This window comes from Echeneis naucrates, chromosome 9, assembly GCF_900963305.1.
Source record: "Echeneis naucrates chromosome 9, fEcheNa1.1, whole genome shotgun sequence".
Classification (NCBI taxonomy): domain Eukaryota; kingdom Metazoa; phylum Chordata; class Actinopteri; order Carangiformes; family Echeneidae; genus Echeneis; species Echeneis naucrates.
In genome coordinates this window covers 16,450,470-16,467,030 of record NC_042519.1, presented here as the reverse complement: position 1 = coordinate 16,467,030, position 16,561 = coordinate 16,450,470, and the positions used below count along the sequence as shown (strand labels likewise).

At 39.3% G+C, this 16,561-nt stretch overlaps 1 protein-coding gene across 2 annotated transcripts in view; it reads left to right on the top strand.

The window, feature by feature from the left end:
* aacs (acetoacetyl-CoA synthetase) overlaps nt 1–16,352 on the top strand; it is a 33,147-nt gene extending 16,795 nt beyond the window's left edge. The window contains exons 11-18 of one of the 2 annotated variants that reach the window (XM_029510494.1): nt 5,263–5,327; nt 8,362–8,484; nt 12,274–12,387; nt 13,388–13,513; nt 13,780–13,849; nt 14,199–14,257; nt 14,650–14,852; nt 14,976–16,352. In XM_029510494.1, the coding sequence (XP_029366354.1) occupies nt 5,263–5,327; nt 8,362–8,484; nt 12,274–12,387; nt 13,388–13,513; nt 13,780–13,849; nt 14,199–14,257; nt 14,650–14,852; nt 14,976–15,113 (898 nt within the window). In that variant the 3' untranslated portion in view covers nt 15,114–16,352. The remainder of the gene's footprint in view (nt 1–5,262; nt 5,328–8,361; nt 8,485–12,273; nt 12,388–13,387; nt 13,514–13,779; nt 13,850–14,198; nt 14,258–14,649; nt 14,853–14,975) is intronic. The other variant, XM_029510495.1, reaches the window with a different exon arrangement.
* The last annotated feature ends 209 nt before the right edge of the window (nt 16,353–16,561 follow it).

Here is a 16,561-nt window from a genome sequence, read left to right as displayed (position 1 = left end):
CCAATTAAGTTCCGATTTTGCCACCTCAGACTCATTTCCCAGATCCTAGCACTATGTGGAAAAATCCTGTGGGAGAGTCTGACATGATTTATTTTATTTTTTTTTTTTTTACATCTCCTGAATTAAGACTGGACTTTTTAAATAGGACCGAATCTCTCAGAGCTTTGGAGAGCATGAAAGTTAAATTGAAGCTCTCTCTGTTTCTTTAAACTTTAGGGTCATGTGGTAACCCTGCTTTCCCATTTCTTGCAGAAAATTTGATATTTACAGTTTTAAATCTCTTGTTAGATTTCTTTTTAAGATAGCATTTTTAATAATAAAAATGGACCGTCAAAAATAAATAGTTTAAATAGGTGAGGTGAACTGAATCATTGGTCTAGTAGATAACCTGAACATTACTCTTTTGTATGACAAAGTGAGAATCTGCTTGAGGGGAAATTGAAACTTCATGATGAGTCATGATGGCGGATCTCCATTTCTGAATAAAATTTTTGTAGTTCTGTGCAAAAATAACCCGAAATAGATCTGCAATTCAAAGGATCAGGGGTCAGGGATAAAACCTGGGCTCTTGTGGTAAGGACTAAGCCTTAATGGTACATGCTCTAGCAGGTTAAAATATACTTGTTTTCATGCTGCATCTAAATGTTCTGACCTGACGATTTATGTTTCCATCAAATCCTCTGACAAGGTTCTTTGTTCACAAAGTAAAACACTTAAAGAACTGAGTGCAGTGGATCAAGTTACCGTGTAAAATAAATCAGCAAATAAATGAATAAAAGGAGATCACAGCATTAATATGTAGTTATTGGCCTCTACTGTCATTGTAATTGTAAGACAATGGGTGAGATTGTAGTGGGAAAAATAGGTGCATGAGGCTACATGACAGAAAGAAAGAAAGTAGTAGTTATGGAAAAATTACTTGTCTGTCATTGTAATAACACATGGGAAATAATGAGTATGTGTCAGAGAAGAGGAGTGAGTATTACAATCTTATAGGGTTCACATAAGAAATTGGTTTACTTTTAAAAATGAAGCGACTGTAAAGAAAGCTTGAGTGAAATGACCATGAGAGTGAATATGACAATTACACCAAGGTATCCTCATACATTACATTTGTGTTAATAAAAAGAAATGGTTGTTTCAATATTGCAAACCAACAAACAATTCTGCCATCAAATGGCAACTTCAAACTGTTCCTTGTAGCCTTTGACACTTGAGAAAAGAGCTATTACAATTCTTCCCTGGGCAGAGGACAAGCACAATAGCTGTTGATAAAGCTTCATAATATGCACAGAGACACATTAATGGAATAACTGCTCGGAGCTGCTTATGTGTCTGATTGGCTTCAAGTGTCTCTTATTGAATTGGTTGCTTCCAGTAACATGTCTCCTTTGAAAGGGGCACATCTTCACATGCCAGGCACACAAGCTCACAAATGGATACTCACAGCTTCGCCTCCAGCCTCCATTCTCCATCCTAAACACCCTGTTAGCAGCCACACCTGGTCATTTCCTTCCAATAGGAATAGACTGACCGTTTCCATGGTAGCCAGCAGCAGACAAATCCAGATACAGACAGGGGGCAGAGATGATGGATTGATAGATTGGACAGTGACTGTTTCAGTGTGCAGATGACATATAGGGTCTTTGTGTTTGAGTTCACAAAGTCATCTGCATGTGACTGAATGTGGCAGACAGACTTTGACCAAATCTGCCTACCCAGGAAAACAAATGTGTTTTCATTTAGACTTTTTACGGACAAATTAAATGTAGTGGTGGTAAAGAACACATTTCAAAGAAAATGAAACTTTTTAAAAACTTTTTATAACACATGCACTGCAGTGGACAACAGGACATCATTGATGTCAAACATAAAACATTTAAACATGGAGAGAGGAAATGTCTGCATGTTTGAATGTGTTATCTCGTGTCGGGTGCGTCCGAAAATATTAGAAAACTAATACTAAACTTAAAAAAAAAACAAAAAACAAAAACTAATTTCTGGGTCTCAAGAAGTTAATACTTAAATTTTTGCATTTTTTTTTCTCTCTCTCTCTCTCTCTCTAATTTTCTTTCTTGACCTAAGAAGGAATTTCCCATGTGTTTATAATATGTTATTGCTATTATTAATAATGTTAATGACATAATTGGAGTAAATGTTTTTTTTATGTAATCTACATCCTTTAAATAGTTGATCATCGGTTTTTGCTAAATTTTGCTCCTTCTGTTTTCTTTTCTGATAAAGCACATAATATATGAATCTGTAAAAATACCATATAAAAGAATTGCCTTAATTAAAAAATAGAAATAGGTGGAAGTAACATTACAGTATATCGGGTTTAATATTCTCTCCAAATTGTTTTAACATTGTTGTGGCAAAATCTTACATCAACCAAATGTTTTTCCACATGGTTTATTGTGGTCTGTATAAATGTGTATTAAGCCATTGTGGGCAAGTTTGCACATCAATAAGCAGTTTAATAGTATTACTACCATTATTCAATACTATTTATTTTTGATTCAATGGGATTAAACCCCTATATTTGATCACTGTTTTCTGGATTAGCTAACAACAGCCATCCATGTTTGAATAATCCACAATTTAGAGATTCTTAATTCATTAAAATTTTAATTTTAAGCAACATATTCTCTTTTTGATTTTAAGATAAACACTTAAGCAAGCACAGGTATGCAACATGGACTAGAGGTGCATGCCTCATTCACTTCATTCCCTGTGAAATATTACTTCTGGAAACCTTTGCCCTTTCACCCCCCTCACACTCACCCCCTTCACCCTGTGAATGACCTGCATCACTGGTGATCGATTCGACCCTCAGAGAGCGAACCACATCTTTTACTTCCATCCAAGTCCTGAATACAGACCAATCAACCAGCTGACAGTTGTTTTGCATCACAGAGATAGATTCTTTTTTTGACTTTGATTGACAGACATGGTTACCATGGTGATGGGCGGCAATTTGATTGATTTAATGTCAGCAAAAATAACTTGGGAAGAGGGGAAGAAACAGCCTGAGACAAAAACGCCCATTCACAGAGGCAGACTTTAAAAGGCCCTTTGTTTTAAAATTAAAACTGCAGGAGAACACAGAAGTGACGTTTTGTCACTTCTTGCCTTCCACATGTTGTCGACTTGTTGTCAGCTGTCAGGGATATTTCCACTGATGGGAGAAAGCACCTTCCAGAATGATTTCATCTCATCTTATCGTTGTGTGCACATTGTCACTATATCCTCCTTTGAATAATTTCCTGGTGGAAGATACAAAAGGAGACATTTCATCCTTTCAAGCTAGATTGACCACGATTGCTGTTGACTGAGTATTTTGTTTGTTCAATTGAAAGTCAATTTCCAGAGCAGATGGGCTTAAGGCCAAAGGCTGTACAGTAACTGTTGTCGTTTTATTATATTTTTACATTGATGCCAGGCATATTCAAATGATGCCTTGTCATATATAGTTTTAGAGCAACAAACTGAACAGTTCGCACTGAGCACACTTACATCCCCTCCTTCATGCATGCTTCAACATGAGGGCTTCATTTATCAGCTGCTTTGATACTAGCTTCTGTGGCTGTAAGTGGAATGGCCTGTTGATGGTTATTCATACAAGTCCTTGAGGCCTTTATGAAGACTTCTCAGCCCTCAGTCTAAATTTGCATTGGTTGAAACTCCACCAACCGATTTCTGTTGTTGTTATAGATTTAATTTTAATTGAAGTGGTTGAAAAGAAACAGGCCCCAAATTAGTAAGGCCAAATATTAAGGACCAAAATGTAATGCATAAATTTATAAAAACACAACAGACCCAAGGAAACAAGGAAATAAGAAGCTAAAACAACATTAACTCTTTACTCAGATGGTGTAAACGAGTGTCTGAGTTTGTTGTGAGGTGGGAACCAGATGGAAAGTGTTGATGTAGATGGTGGGAACAATCTGACAGGATGGAATAGGCTTTCTTAAGAACCAGTTTGTTGTAAAGATCCCCCAGACTTTCATGTGCACTATCACACTAAAGACTTTTACCACCATGTTTTTGCAGATAAAAGAGAACTTGACAATAGACCCAATTAAATGTTAACATCAGGATCCCATCATTGAAATTTTGATTGTTTCTTGAGACATTAAAGATGCTTCTACTCTCGCAAGGGATCGGAATATGTAAAACCAATCCAAAGGTCCTTTGTTTTCTCTGCATTCAATATTTGAAATGATTCATGCCAGTTTGAAAAGCAATTCATGATAGGTCCATGGAAAGTTCACCTGTGTTTGACGACAAACGATGGCATAATGAGCAATGTGTTATGTAAACCAGTAAAATTCATGTAGAATTCACTCAGGTCATTTTTACTTGTTCTTAATTCTTGATTTGAATATTTGAGAGGTCCCACTAATGTTTTCTTATCTATTTACCAGTGTTTCAAACAACAAAATAAAAGATGGCATTGTGGTCCAATAACTTTCCACATATCTCCACCGGCACTAAATTATTACACAGCTACTCCAATCTTTGTTTCGTCTTTCTCCTTGTTTCCATTTCAGCTTCATTGTTTCACCACTTTTACATTATACATTGATTGTTGTTAATTATAGTTAAACATATTAATAAAAAATATTTTATTTTTTACCCAGTGATTTTTAGGGATATTCCACAACTTTCCTCATCAGCTCAGCACAGTAGGCTCTGAAACGTGATGGCAAGGGAGCTACAACTCCAGTAAAATCTAAGTGATGTGCAATGTCCAGTACTTAAGTGCCCTCACCCCCAAAGACCCCAATGCTCACATGACAATGTTCATGGTAACGTAATAAAACAAAATTTTAAACACACTCTAAGGTGCAGATCTATTTTGAACAAAACACCATCATTCCACCTTCTCTCCCATGCAGAGTAATATTCACTTGCTCTGGTTAAGACAAGATTGACGTGGGGGAGAAAAGTTCAGCTACTTGTTTCATTTTGAGTGAGGTTTGATTTTGAAGCTCAAAGGATGCAAAGGATCATGTGTGCATCCACTCATGTCACTTTGGTCTTGTGGAAGAGTTCTCAAAATTGACAGGACCAGATTGCCACAGAATATGAAGTGTTCCACACTATCCCAGGGGATGATTCAGATTGTTTGTTAATTTAAAGTTTCAGCTGTCACAGTGTAAAATGCAGGATATGTATGTAGGAGGACTTTTGCGATGGCTGTGGAAACACTGACGCAAATTCAGTCCCCCTCAATTTTTATCTTTTCCTCCTTTCCAGAATCACTATCTTTGGTACAGGGGCCAAGTGGCTGTCTGTGCTCCAAGAGAGGAACCTGAAGCCTGGTGAGTTGGTAATCTGAGACACGACTGAGCGCACACCTACATGAGCATAAGCAGAGGCATCCACAGACACACATGGGCGCACACAAATAACAAGCCGAAATCTGGGAGCAAAATTAATTTACCAACACGCACACATTTGCTGCGGGAGAATGGAACCTGGAACAAAAAGAGCAGATGGACACAATAATGATTATAATAGTGATGCTGTTTGACTCTAAATGTCTTTTACGCCATTTGCTGTGTGATTCAACAGTTTGCCCTGTGCTCTGGCGTTTGACACTGAATCTAAGGGATACAAATGCTGTTGGGATAATTCATATGAGTCATGGATAGGCCCATTTAATTGCTTTTAATGTCACAGCTCTCCAGAGAAAAATCCAGGAATGTGCATAAAATCAGTGTGCCTACTGCTCATTGGCCTTTGCTAACCCTTGTACATGCTGTTCTCTCTTTGCTGTTTGTGTTATGAAAGTGCCTGGTCACAAGGACATGCTAAAACGATTGCTACTTGGCTGTGGTCTTTTGTAAAGGTACCTACTATATTGTAGAACAAAGCATTTGACAGATTTATTATTCACTACACTTTAATGTGCTATAAAATCAATCCATCAGAGAGTGCTTGTTTTGGTGGTTTTTTAGCTTTTTATACCTAATTCACACTAATTATGCTTCTTCTTTTATGAGGACACACAACCCCAAATTTAAAAAAGTTGGGACACTGTAAAATTTAAATAAAAATAGAATGCAATGATTTGCAAATCTCATAAACCCATATTTTATTCCTAATAGAACATATCTGAGACATTTTACAATTTAATGGAAAATATCAGCCAATTTTGAATTTGATGGCAGCAAAACATCTCAAAAAGGTTGGAAAAGTAATTGGCACAAATAAAAAAAACAACATTTGGAGCATTTGACAGCTAATTTGGTTAATTTGGTAACAGGTCAGTAAAATGACTGGGTATAAATGTAGTATTTCAGAACGGCAGAGCCTCTCAGATGTAAAGATGGGCAGAGGTTCACCTATCTACGAAAAATTGTGGAAAAACTTCTCCTCAACATAAAATTGCAAAGACTTTGAAGATCCCACCATCCACAGTGCATAATATTATCAAAAGATCCAGAGAATCAGGAGCAATCTAAAAGAGAAAAGGCCAAAGGTCAAAACTGAATGCTCGTGATGGCCAAGACGTCCATTTTTGGAAACCATGCAAGCTGTCACCTGTGGACCAAAGAAGAGCGGGACCATCCAGCTTGTTATCAGCGGACAGTTGAAAAACCTGCCACTCTTATACTATGGAGTTGCATTAGTTGGCGTGGGCAGCTTGCACATCTGGAAGGGCACCATCAATTCTGAAAAGTACATGGAAGTTTTGGAGCAACATATGCCCCTCTAAAAAATTTGTCATATTTCAGCAAGACAATGCTAAACTACATACTGCGTCCATCAGAACAGCATGGCTTTGCAGGAGAATAATCTGTGTGCCAAACTGTCCTGCCTGCACTCCAGACCTTTCACCAACACAAAAAATCTGGCATTAAAGGCCCAGGAATGTTGAGCAGCTTGTCTGGTCTTGTATCAGACAAGAATTGGACAACCGTCCTGTCCTAAAACTCCAGCAACTGGTCTCCTCACTTTCCAGACATTTGCCAACAGTTGTTTAAAGAAGAGTGGATGCAACACAATAGTAAACTTTGCCCTGTTCCAACTTTTTTTGAGAAGTGTTGCTGCTATCAAGTTCAAAATGAGCTAATATTTTCCACGAAATGGTAAAATGTCTCGGGTTCAACATCTGATATGTTGTTTATGTTTTATTGGGAATAAAATATGGGTTTGTGATAATTGCAAATCAATGTATTCTAGTTTTATTTTTGCATTTTGCACAGCGTCCCAACTTTTTGAAATTTGGGTTGTATAAGGAAATGCTACTTAAACTAGTTGCATACCTAGAAACTGGTTCACGATTGTATGACAGCTTTTGCTCATGTTAAATTAGCACTTGTAACCGCTGTTTATGCAATAAACAGTGTCGTTGATTTCCCACTGTGCTGTTATAATCACCAAAAATTTTTATTCATGTGGCCCCCTTTGTGTGTGTATCTGCTTGCAAGGTGAAAATTAGCTAAAAATATTCCCTGTGCTGTGGCTAAACAATATGGCATGAACCCCCCCACCTACACACACACACACACCACTAAGCCAACTACTTGATCCAGTTGGCACTATGCGTGTGCCATTGGATGCTTATTAAAGAGAGGTGGCAGAGAGATGTGTCTGTCACTCATGTGTGTGCACGAGCATGCCTCTAGTGGGCAAAGATGGGTAGGGGGAGCTTCTTCACTGGCTGCCTCAGCAGAGAGGCCCTTTTCCCTGGGCTGACATTTGGACCAGACACCTGGAGGGATGGCTGTCCTTGTGGGGGTAGTAGAATCCCCATTGTGTTTTTATGAGTGTGTCTGTATCTATGAGTTCACAGGGTTGGGGTCGGTTACTGGAAGCTTATTAGTTCGCAGGGTGTTATTGCCTCTGTGGTTTGTGTGTGTGTGACAGGGAGGCTTGTATGCTGTGTCACATCAGGGTGGCACACAACATGCATGGAGCCACGGCTGTTCACAGGTTCATGGTCAGGTTTGAAACCTTGTGTTTGTGTGCATGTGTGTGTTTGTGAGTGATTTGTATGATGAAGCTTCTGCTCCAGTCAGAAATCATGGGGACAATCAAACACTCTTTCTCTACAAAACCTTTTTGTGTAATAAAATATGCAAAATTAAAGTTTACTGATGTCTTAACAGTCTAAAGTGTGAGTTATACTTTCTGATTTCCTCATTTAAAGCACAAACATCTCATCAGTGATTACTTAAATGAGATTGAACTATACCTGTTGTACTCCGCCATTTTCAGTACCTGTTGCTAAGCGACATTTAGATTAGCTAAATGACTTGCATTCTGTCCTTATGGAGACATACTGCACTGAATATTTCAGTTCGACTGTTTATTAATATTTCTTTTTGTTTATTCCCCCGCCTCCAGCCGAAACACACAACCTCCAGTCTCTCCACACCATCCTGTCGACTGGTTCTCCTCTCAAACCTCAGAGCTACGACTATGTCTACCGCTCCATCAAGAGCACTGTGCTGCTGGGCTCCATCTCAGGTGAGTCAAATGCACAGACCCTGTAGGGAAAACGTAGTCATTTTACTAAAGCCTTAGCCTGGTTTGCAAATTTTCTAAACATTGTTTGTGTTTATTACATCAACTCTGGCAGTTACATGCAAAAATCCGAAATAAAGCAACAGCGAATCTGCAGAACAAAAGGAAAAGAGCTGAGACATACAAAGACAATAAATAATAATATACTGTGTAGAACTGTACATTTTCCTTATCGCCCACAATGACACCATTAACCCACACACACTTGCACACACAAGCACTGTGGTCCACTCAGCCTATTGTTGTGTTGACAGCACAATGGAAAGCTATCTGCCTCTCTGTGAGTCCTGAAACATTTAGCACAGCCTGGGTGACTGATGTATAACAGAAACACACACACGCACACAAACATATTAAGAAGTGGCTTATAGCCTCACTCTTGCGCACATTGACAGCACCAAAACAATCACTGTGAGTGACAGCTATAGTTGCTATAGCATTTACCTTTACATACACACTTGCACACATACAAAAACACACAGTCTTACAGTGACACACATGCAGACAGGCTGGACAGGAGTGACAGCTAAAATGTCAGCCACAAGGCAGAAGTCTGGCAAGAGATGAAGTAAAAAGGAGCAAGAAAACCGAGCAGATTATCTCATGTTATTACCAGCCTGGTATTGTTTCACCTTGTGAGTCTATGTGTGGGTGTCTCATCGTGGTAAAATGTGGTCCTGGAGACACCTGCTCTGGCTGGAACCACCACAGAGGCGAACGTGGCTAATTTGGAAGGTGTTCATACGACTGTCTGTGGACAGTTTTTGCGTCAGCATTGCTAATTTGAAAGACACAGAACTGTTTGTTTGGCAGGTTTGGTCTGACCAATGAGTGCTGAGTACTTGTGCAATAATGTCATAATGACTTCTGAGTACTCATGGGTCACACTGCCAAGATGTTGACAGGCAATGCAGCTGATGTGATTAGGATTTCTTTAGTGCCAATCATTTGGGGGGGGGGGGGGGCTACCAGGGGCTACCAAATTATCCATAGAGCTTTCCTCCCCTCCAAAATAAGCACGTATGGCTAAAAAAAAATTTAATAAAGAAGTGTCATGCTTGGCATCAGGGGTATACAAACTGGTATGAGCCCTTTCTGTTTGCCATTTTTTTAGATTAGCTGGGAGTTGGGCACTGGCAAGATGGCCACAGTAGAGATGACCCTCCCTGACCTTTAGGACCGTTCTTCAGAAACCTGGTGATATCACAAAGGTTATGTCCATCTTGAATTACAGTCTATAGTTTTTCTGATAACTTCAGAGACACATGTCAAATGACTAAAATCATTATATTATTGATTTGGACAAAGCTGATGTTTGATGTAGCATAAAAACACAAGTACAGAGTATTGGATTTTTTTAGCAAAAAAGTTTTACTTATTTGGAAAAGAAAAATAAAGCTGAATAGTAACAGCACAACACAAACTGCCTTTTGTAACACTGCTCCCACTTTCCCAGATCTCAGTTATTCATTCAAAGAAACCCATTTTGTAATTTCTGAAGAATTTTCCTTTTTTTATTTCTTTATTTTATTTTTATTTTTTTTTGGGGGGGGGGGGGGGGTGATTGGTGCAATCAGCGAGTGTGATCATATCTTTGTCTTTGTGGTCTTCACAACAGCGTGCTGTGCTCCAGTCAGCTTCCTCCTTGTCGCCAAGGGCAACAGCAGGTTGCGAGCCTGTTGGCTGCCAGCCAACCTAACCTTGACCCCTGAGGTCACTGCTCTGCTTGTGTATGTGTGCGTGCGTGCGTGTCCGAGGTTAATGCAGCATATGAGTGAATGACTGGGGGCCATGGAAACATATGTGAACCGGGCCATTTGCCGATTTCACTCGTGCCATACAATGCAATACAATGTTTGTGTGTGTGTTGGCAAATGTGTGATTGAGTTGATGTAAATATTTTGATTTGGTTTCTTAAAAATCCTTATTGTTGTATTTCTGTGTGTATGTGTCTGTGTGTGTGTGTGATATTTAGTCAGTAGAGCTTTTTTGTTTACCCCCCTCATTCCTCATTGGGAGGTTTTAACACTTTCACTGCTGGATCCCTTCCATCCTAATATACCTCCATCTGACTCCCCATATGTCTTGTCTTGTCTTTTCTCTTCTCTTCCTTTTCCCTCATCCTGTTTTTATTCCTTACTGAGTTTTCGACATATGTGTTTGCAGAGCTACTGAGGTTGTGTTTGTGAAGTCCTCCCGTGACTTTGGTTCTTTTCATTATTCATTTTTGTACATATGAATATTGTGCAGAGGTCACAGTAGCTAATTGTCTTTCTGTCTCAGTTGGTGTCTGACCCCAAACTGTGGCAGACAATGTTGAAAGCACTCATGCTTACATAAATGAAAACACACGCACAAATATATACACATTGACTGGGGAGTTCAAAATCTTTTTTCTTTTTCTTTTTTTTTTATTTTTCAGAATTGTTACTGCTGTTAGAAACATAACATCACTGACGAGTTATCTTAACCTACACACATACACACGTGCACTAAATGGGTGCTGATGGAAGGCATCCCTAGAAAGTATCATCAGCTTTTGGCTTAAAATATACTTGTCGTGTGTTTGTCAGTGTATACCCACCAATTAAAGTTTGTGTAATAATAAAATAATTGCGTGGCTTTCCACACTAGGTGTGTGCGTTTAATCAGAAGACAAAGTTTCCTCTTCCTCCTGGGAGCCAATTAAAGCTCAATAAGGAACCTGGCAGAAAGAGAAACAGGGGGAATGAGTCTAAAGAACAGAAAGATGAACGGGAGAGAAGGAGCTGTAGAAGGGCAGAGAGCAGCTGAGAGGAAGGGAAGAAGATAGATGGATGGAGCCTGTGATATAGAGAGGGAATGTACCAGAGCGGTAGAGATGGAACAATGGGAGAGGAGATGAATAGAACATGGCAGAAATAGTAAATGATTTGAAGGTAGAAAGAGACAAATGGATAATGCTGCAGAGGAAGTCTGTGTGTTCCTGACAGTTTTAGGAAATGTGTTGCAACACTGTCCTACATAGGTCAATGGAGGTGGCCCCGGGTGCTAACGCAGGCTGTGGTGCCACAGTGCCAGATTGTTACAAACGTTAAGTTAAGTGATGACTCTACTTCACTGAAAAAGGTCCTTTGCAACACATTGCAAGTATTGTAAGTTGAAAAAACAGAGTAGGCACAGAAAAAAAAATTTTAAGCAATTCTCATTTATTCATTATTCAAATCAAATGTATGTGCTAATGGCAGCTAAAAAGCCCTGTAGAGCTGCACACTTGGGTGTTAATTTTTCAAATAATGGCCTGTCACATTTCCCATGACATGCCTGTATTTGATTTTTAGTCATTTAAAGGGCAAATATTGTTATTTTTAGGATAAGGAGAACCTTAAAAACTGTTTCTTCCCTCAGGCTGTCTCCCAGATCTCACCATAAGCCACCTGACAGCCTTGTGAACACACACATTACTGCACTATTGCACAATTGTATCATATCCCTCTTCAAATATTTCTAATTTCAATGTATATATGTGTATATATTTATATATATATTTCCTTTTTTATTTTTATTTTTTCTTTCCGTCTTTCTCTGGAGTCACGTTCCTAATATGTTTACACATACCTGGCAATAAAACTATTTCTGATTCTTTCTTTCTCTATTCAGACTAATCAGATTTCAGATGTGAATGTGTTTTTATTCCAGTTCATCTGCCAACTCAATCTAAACTAAATCTTTTCCTCTCACCTCTGTTACCAGGTGGCACTGACATAGTGTCATGTTTCATGGGTCAGAACCCAACAGTTCCAGTGTATCGGGGCGAGATCCAAGCAAGAAACCTCGGCATGGCTGTGGAGGCCTGGGGCATCGATGGTAAGTGTGTGCGTGTGTGGTCTGAGTGAGCAAATTATAATATATAATATAATAATTTTAAGCTATCAAGGTACTGATGGCACCGTCTGCATTGACCACAGGGTGTAGGGATCACATACAGGTTGAAAGAAAGTTGCAGGTTTGAGTCCCAGGAGAGACTGGAAAAGTATTAATGAGGAAAATTAATCACAAGCGTATTTAAAAACTGTTGAGATGCCCTTGAGCAAAGTTTCCATCTGCCACTGGAGCTGCCTGGTAGCTACCAGAACAGCACTCTGGATATACTTGGTTGCTCCCATATGGGGAAGCGTCTGTGTGTTGGCTTGCAGTTGAAACTAGACATGGCTGAAAAATTATGGGTGTAATTAGTGAACTTTTCGTGAATATATCCAGGTACACACTTTAGGGAAACACTATCTTTTTGCATTAACTGTCCCCCCAGCAAAAAAAAAAAAAGTTATTTTATTTATTTTTTATCTTGTTGGGAGTCTTCAGAGCCCTCTGTTTTTCTTATTGATTTTAGTCCCTTGTTCCCCAGCTCCCAATCCCTGCTGCGGGCTGAACTGGCATGTCTCCACCACCTCAAAGGAGAGTGGATTGAGGGATAATTTAAAGGCAGTTTTGTATGAAGAGCCTGGGATTATTTTAGTTGGTCTCTAAGCTTGTAACACCATCCTGAGGGAGGAGGGCTGTGTGAAACCACACACAAAAGAGTATCAGTTTCTCTGAGTGTGGGATACATTACCAGGTGATTTTTTTTATTTTTATTTGGTTTTGTTTTTATCTGAGATTGATTTATACAGTATCTGTGGAGGTTTGTGTTTGTGTTGGATGTGCATCCAGGTTTATCTGTGTGTTCTGGAAAAGCATATCTGACACCTCTAACTTTATTTTGTTCCTGTGTGTGTGTGTGTGTGTGTGTGTGTGTGTGTGTGTGTGTGTGTGTGTGTGTGTGTGTGTGTGTGTGTGTGTGTGTGTGTGTGTGTGTGTGTGTGTACAGGCAAACCTGTATGGGGAGAGAGTGGGGAACTTGTCTGCTCCAAGCCAATCCCCTGCCAGCCAACACACTTCTGGAATGATGAGAATGGGAGCAAATACCACAAAGCATACTTTTCTACATACCCTGGTCAGCACACGTACATCACATATAATTACAAACTCATATGCTGCACATATGTGTACAAGGGAACCTGCAAAAGGGAAATTTCACTGATACAGATTGCCCTGTAAATAAATAGTGTTTAAACCCTGGACTCCTGAAATCTTACTAGTCTTTAATCTGTGATTTTTAATGGGGTCATTGTTATCACAGTTACACTTGCCATCAGTTAAATTCCTTACATTTTTTTCTATTAAATTAGTATTTAACTTAGAAGTGCCTTTTCTCTCCAGGGGTGTGGGCTCATGGTGACTACTGTAAAATCAACCCAAAGACGGGAGGCATCATCATGCTGGGCAGAAGGTCAGTCATTCACACTGCTGTCAGTCCAGTTTTAATGAACTCATTTACAGTATTATGCAAATGGAATCAAGTGTATATCCATCATTAAAATAGAGTTAATGTTAAAGCAAGGTAGACTGAAAGTATAATGATATATATGTACACAAACAGATAGATAGAACTAGAGCATAGTTTTGACATTGTTTATGTACAAAGAAAGAATATCTGTCTTACAGAAGCTGAAGTCGTCTCATGTGCTGGTATAGTGTTTCTCTATGTTGCAGTGTTGTACTGAATGATGTGTGGCTAGGCAGCTTCGCAGTGACAAGACATTTGAGTTGTGAATTTTGAACTTGTGTTTCTTCTACAGTGACGGTACACTGAACCCCAATGGAGTCCGGTTTGGCAGCTCGGAGATCTACAACATCGGTGAGTCTTGCAGGTGCAGTAGTGAGGGAATAGGGGAATGAAAAAGGAAACGGCAAAGCTTAAATTGAGTTTTGATTTCTTTTATGTTGGTGAAAAAAAAAGAAATTGGACATTCCATCATCCATTTTCAAAGTTTGTTCATTTGTCATTATTTGCTAAGAAATAAATGCAACAAAATCCAGTGACAGCAACATGAAGACAGTGTTTCTGTGTTTTGCTCTAAAGTTATGATTGTTGATTCCCCTATTCTTGGCCAAACTCTCACAACTCTTATTCTCTCCTCTGTCTTTGCCTTCTCACCTCCACTTGCTGATCTCTCATCTACCCTCCTCATTTTTGTTTTGTCTCTTTGTCCTCTTCTCTGCCCGCTGCTTTTTCTGTCCTCTCTGCAGTGGAGGCATTCGAGGAAGTGTCAGACAGTCTTTGTGTTCCTCAGTACAGTGCTGACGGAGAGGAGCGAGTTATTTTGTTCTTAAAGATGGTTCCTGGAAAGCCCTTCTCTCCGGAGCTGGTGGCGAAGATTAAAGGCGCCATTAGAAAAGCTCTGTCCGCCCGACACGTCCCTGCGCTGCTGCTGGAGACAAGAGACATTCCTGTAAGAGAGTAAAAATATGAATTCATGTTGGCTAAACCTGTGAGATTACCCTGTTGCTGTGGTTCCAACTGTGGGCGTTATTTCTGGGTAGAATGATGGTAGCTTTTGTTTATTCCTCTGCAGTACACCATCAGTGGGAAGAAGGTGGAGGTCGCTGTGAAGCAGGTGATCGCTGGGCGGGAGGTGGCACAAAAAGGCGCCTTCTCCAACCCCGATTCACTGGACCTCTACAAGAACATTCCTGAACTGCAAAACTATTAGAGATTAGGCTACATGGAGCTGGAGAGATAGGACCCGCCATACAGAACCGCCTGATGAGTATTTGGCTTAGTTTTTAAGTTGACTTAGTTCCAATTTCCTTAAATAGGGAGACATGCAGAGCAGCCTAAGGGTGGTTTTTAAAAGCACCCAAAGCCTTTGTACAGGGTGTAAAAAAGAAATTGTGTGTTTTTGTCAAAATAATTTAAAATTGGTACAAATAATTTGTATATATAATAGTTGGTTTGGTACCAGACAAACTGGTCTTTCATTACATGAGGTGTTCTAATCCATTGGCTACCTTACAATCAAGTGATGAAGCATCTGCTTTTCTACCATGTTGTGAAACTAGTTGGATCAGCCTCTGGTGTAGCATGAAATGTTTAGTGTCACTTGGAAATAAGAGCAGACAATGGAGGGGTGAAATTCAGCATTAAGCGTTCTTCTCTGGACTCCCAGTCCTGATATCTATCAGAGAGTGATGAACTGTATCTCACCGTCACCTGTGTCACCTGCTTTAACGGCAGCATCTGTTCTAAGAGGGTCCCTGCTGAGAGGTGTGCAGATGAAAACACACCTGGCATTAGCACCGCAGCTTTGGCTCATATCACCATTGTTATGTGGTGCGTGTTGCTTTATAAAGTATATGTATATTTTATATATAGAAATATGGGTGAGGATCATAATATGTCACAAAATATAGTTCCAGATAATTCCAGATAGAACTAAACTCAACTGAACATTTGACCAAACATAAAAAATGATTAACCCTTCAATCTAGTTTGCACAATCCTAACTCTCATCTAACTGGACATATTTCATTCCACTCAAACTCTCTTCAAGAGTTTTTTTTTTTTTTTTTCCATGAACCTCCAGTGTCATCAACATTTATTTTTAAGATTTAAGATAACAGTTTTTCAAGCTAGTAAGTCACGGTCATGTTTGATCTCTAAGTACGAAATTGTTCAAATCACCGTAAAAGCCTGTATTTATTAGTTCCATATCAGTGCTATGTTTGTCAAAAAAAGTGTCCTCAGATGGTTGGGTTTTTTATTTTTTGTTTGTTTGGTTGTTTTTTATTTTTTATTTTTTATTTTTTTTACTTTGCACTTTGGATTATTTTTTTGGTGGGGGGGTTAAATGCGTAAACGTATGAATGTAATCAATTCAACTAGAAAACTCAACAGTTCATCTTAATGTCATGTTCACTGCTTAGACAGAATAAATGTCCTTTTCAAGGCACCCACAGGAATGTTGGACTACTAGTGCTGCTGTGGAACAATCTGGGCCCTTGTTAATTGTGAATGAGGCTGAGGACGAACATATTGCTGCCAATAGTGTGGCAATATCAGCTTTTCAAGTGTTTACGAAGTTGGAAAGTCAGGAAGTTACGTAGTTTGTTTTAGGCCTCAGTGCTCTTTGGTGAGGAACAGTGGCTCTGAAGACTCAGC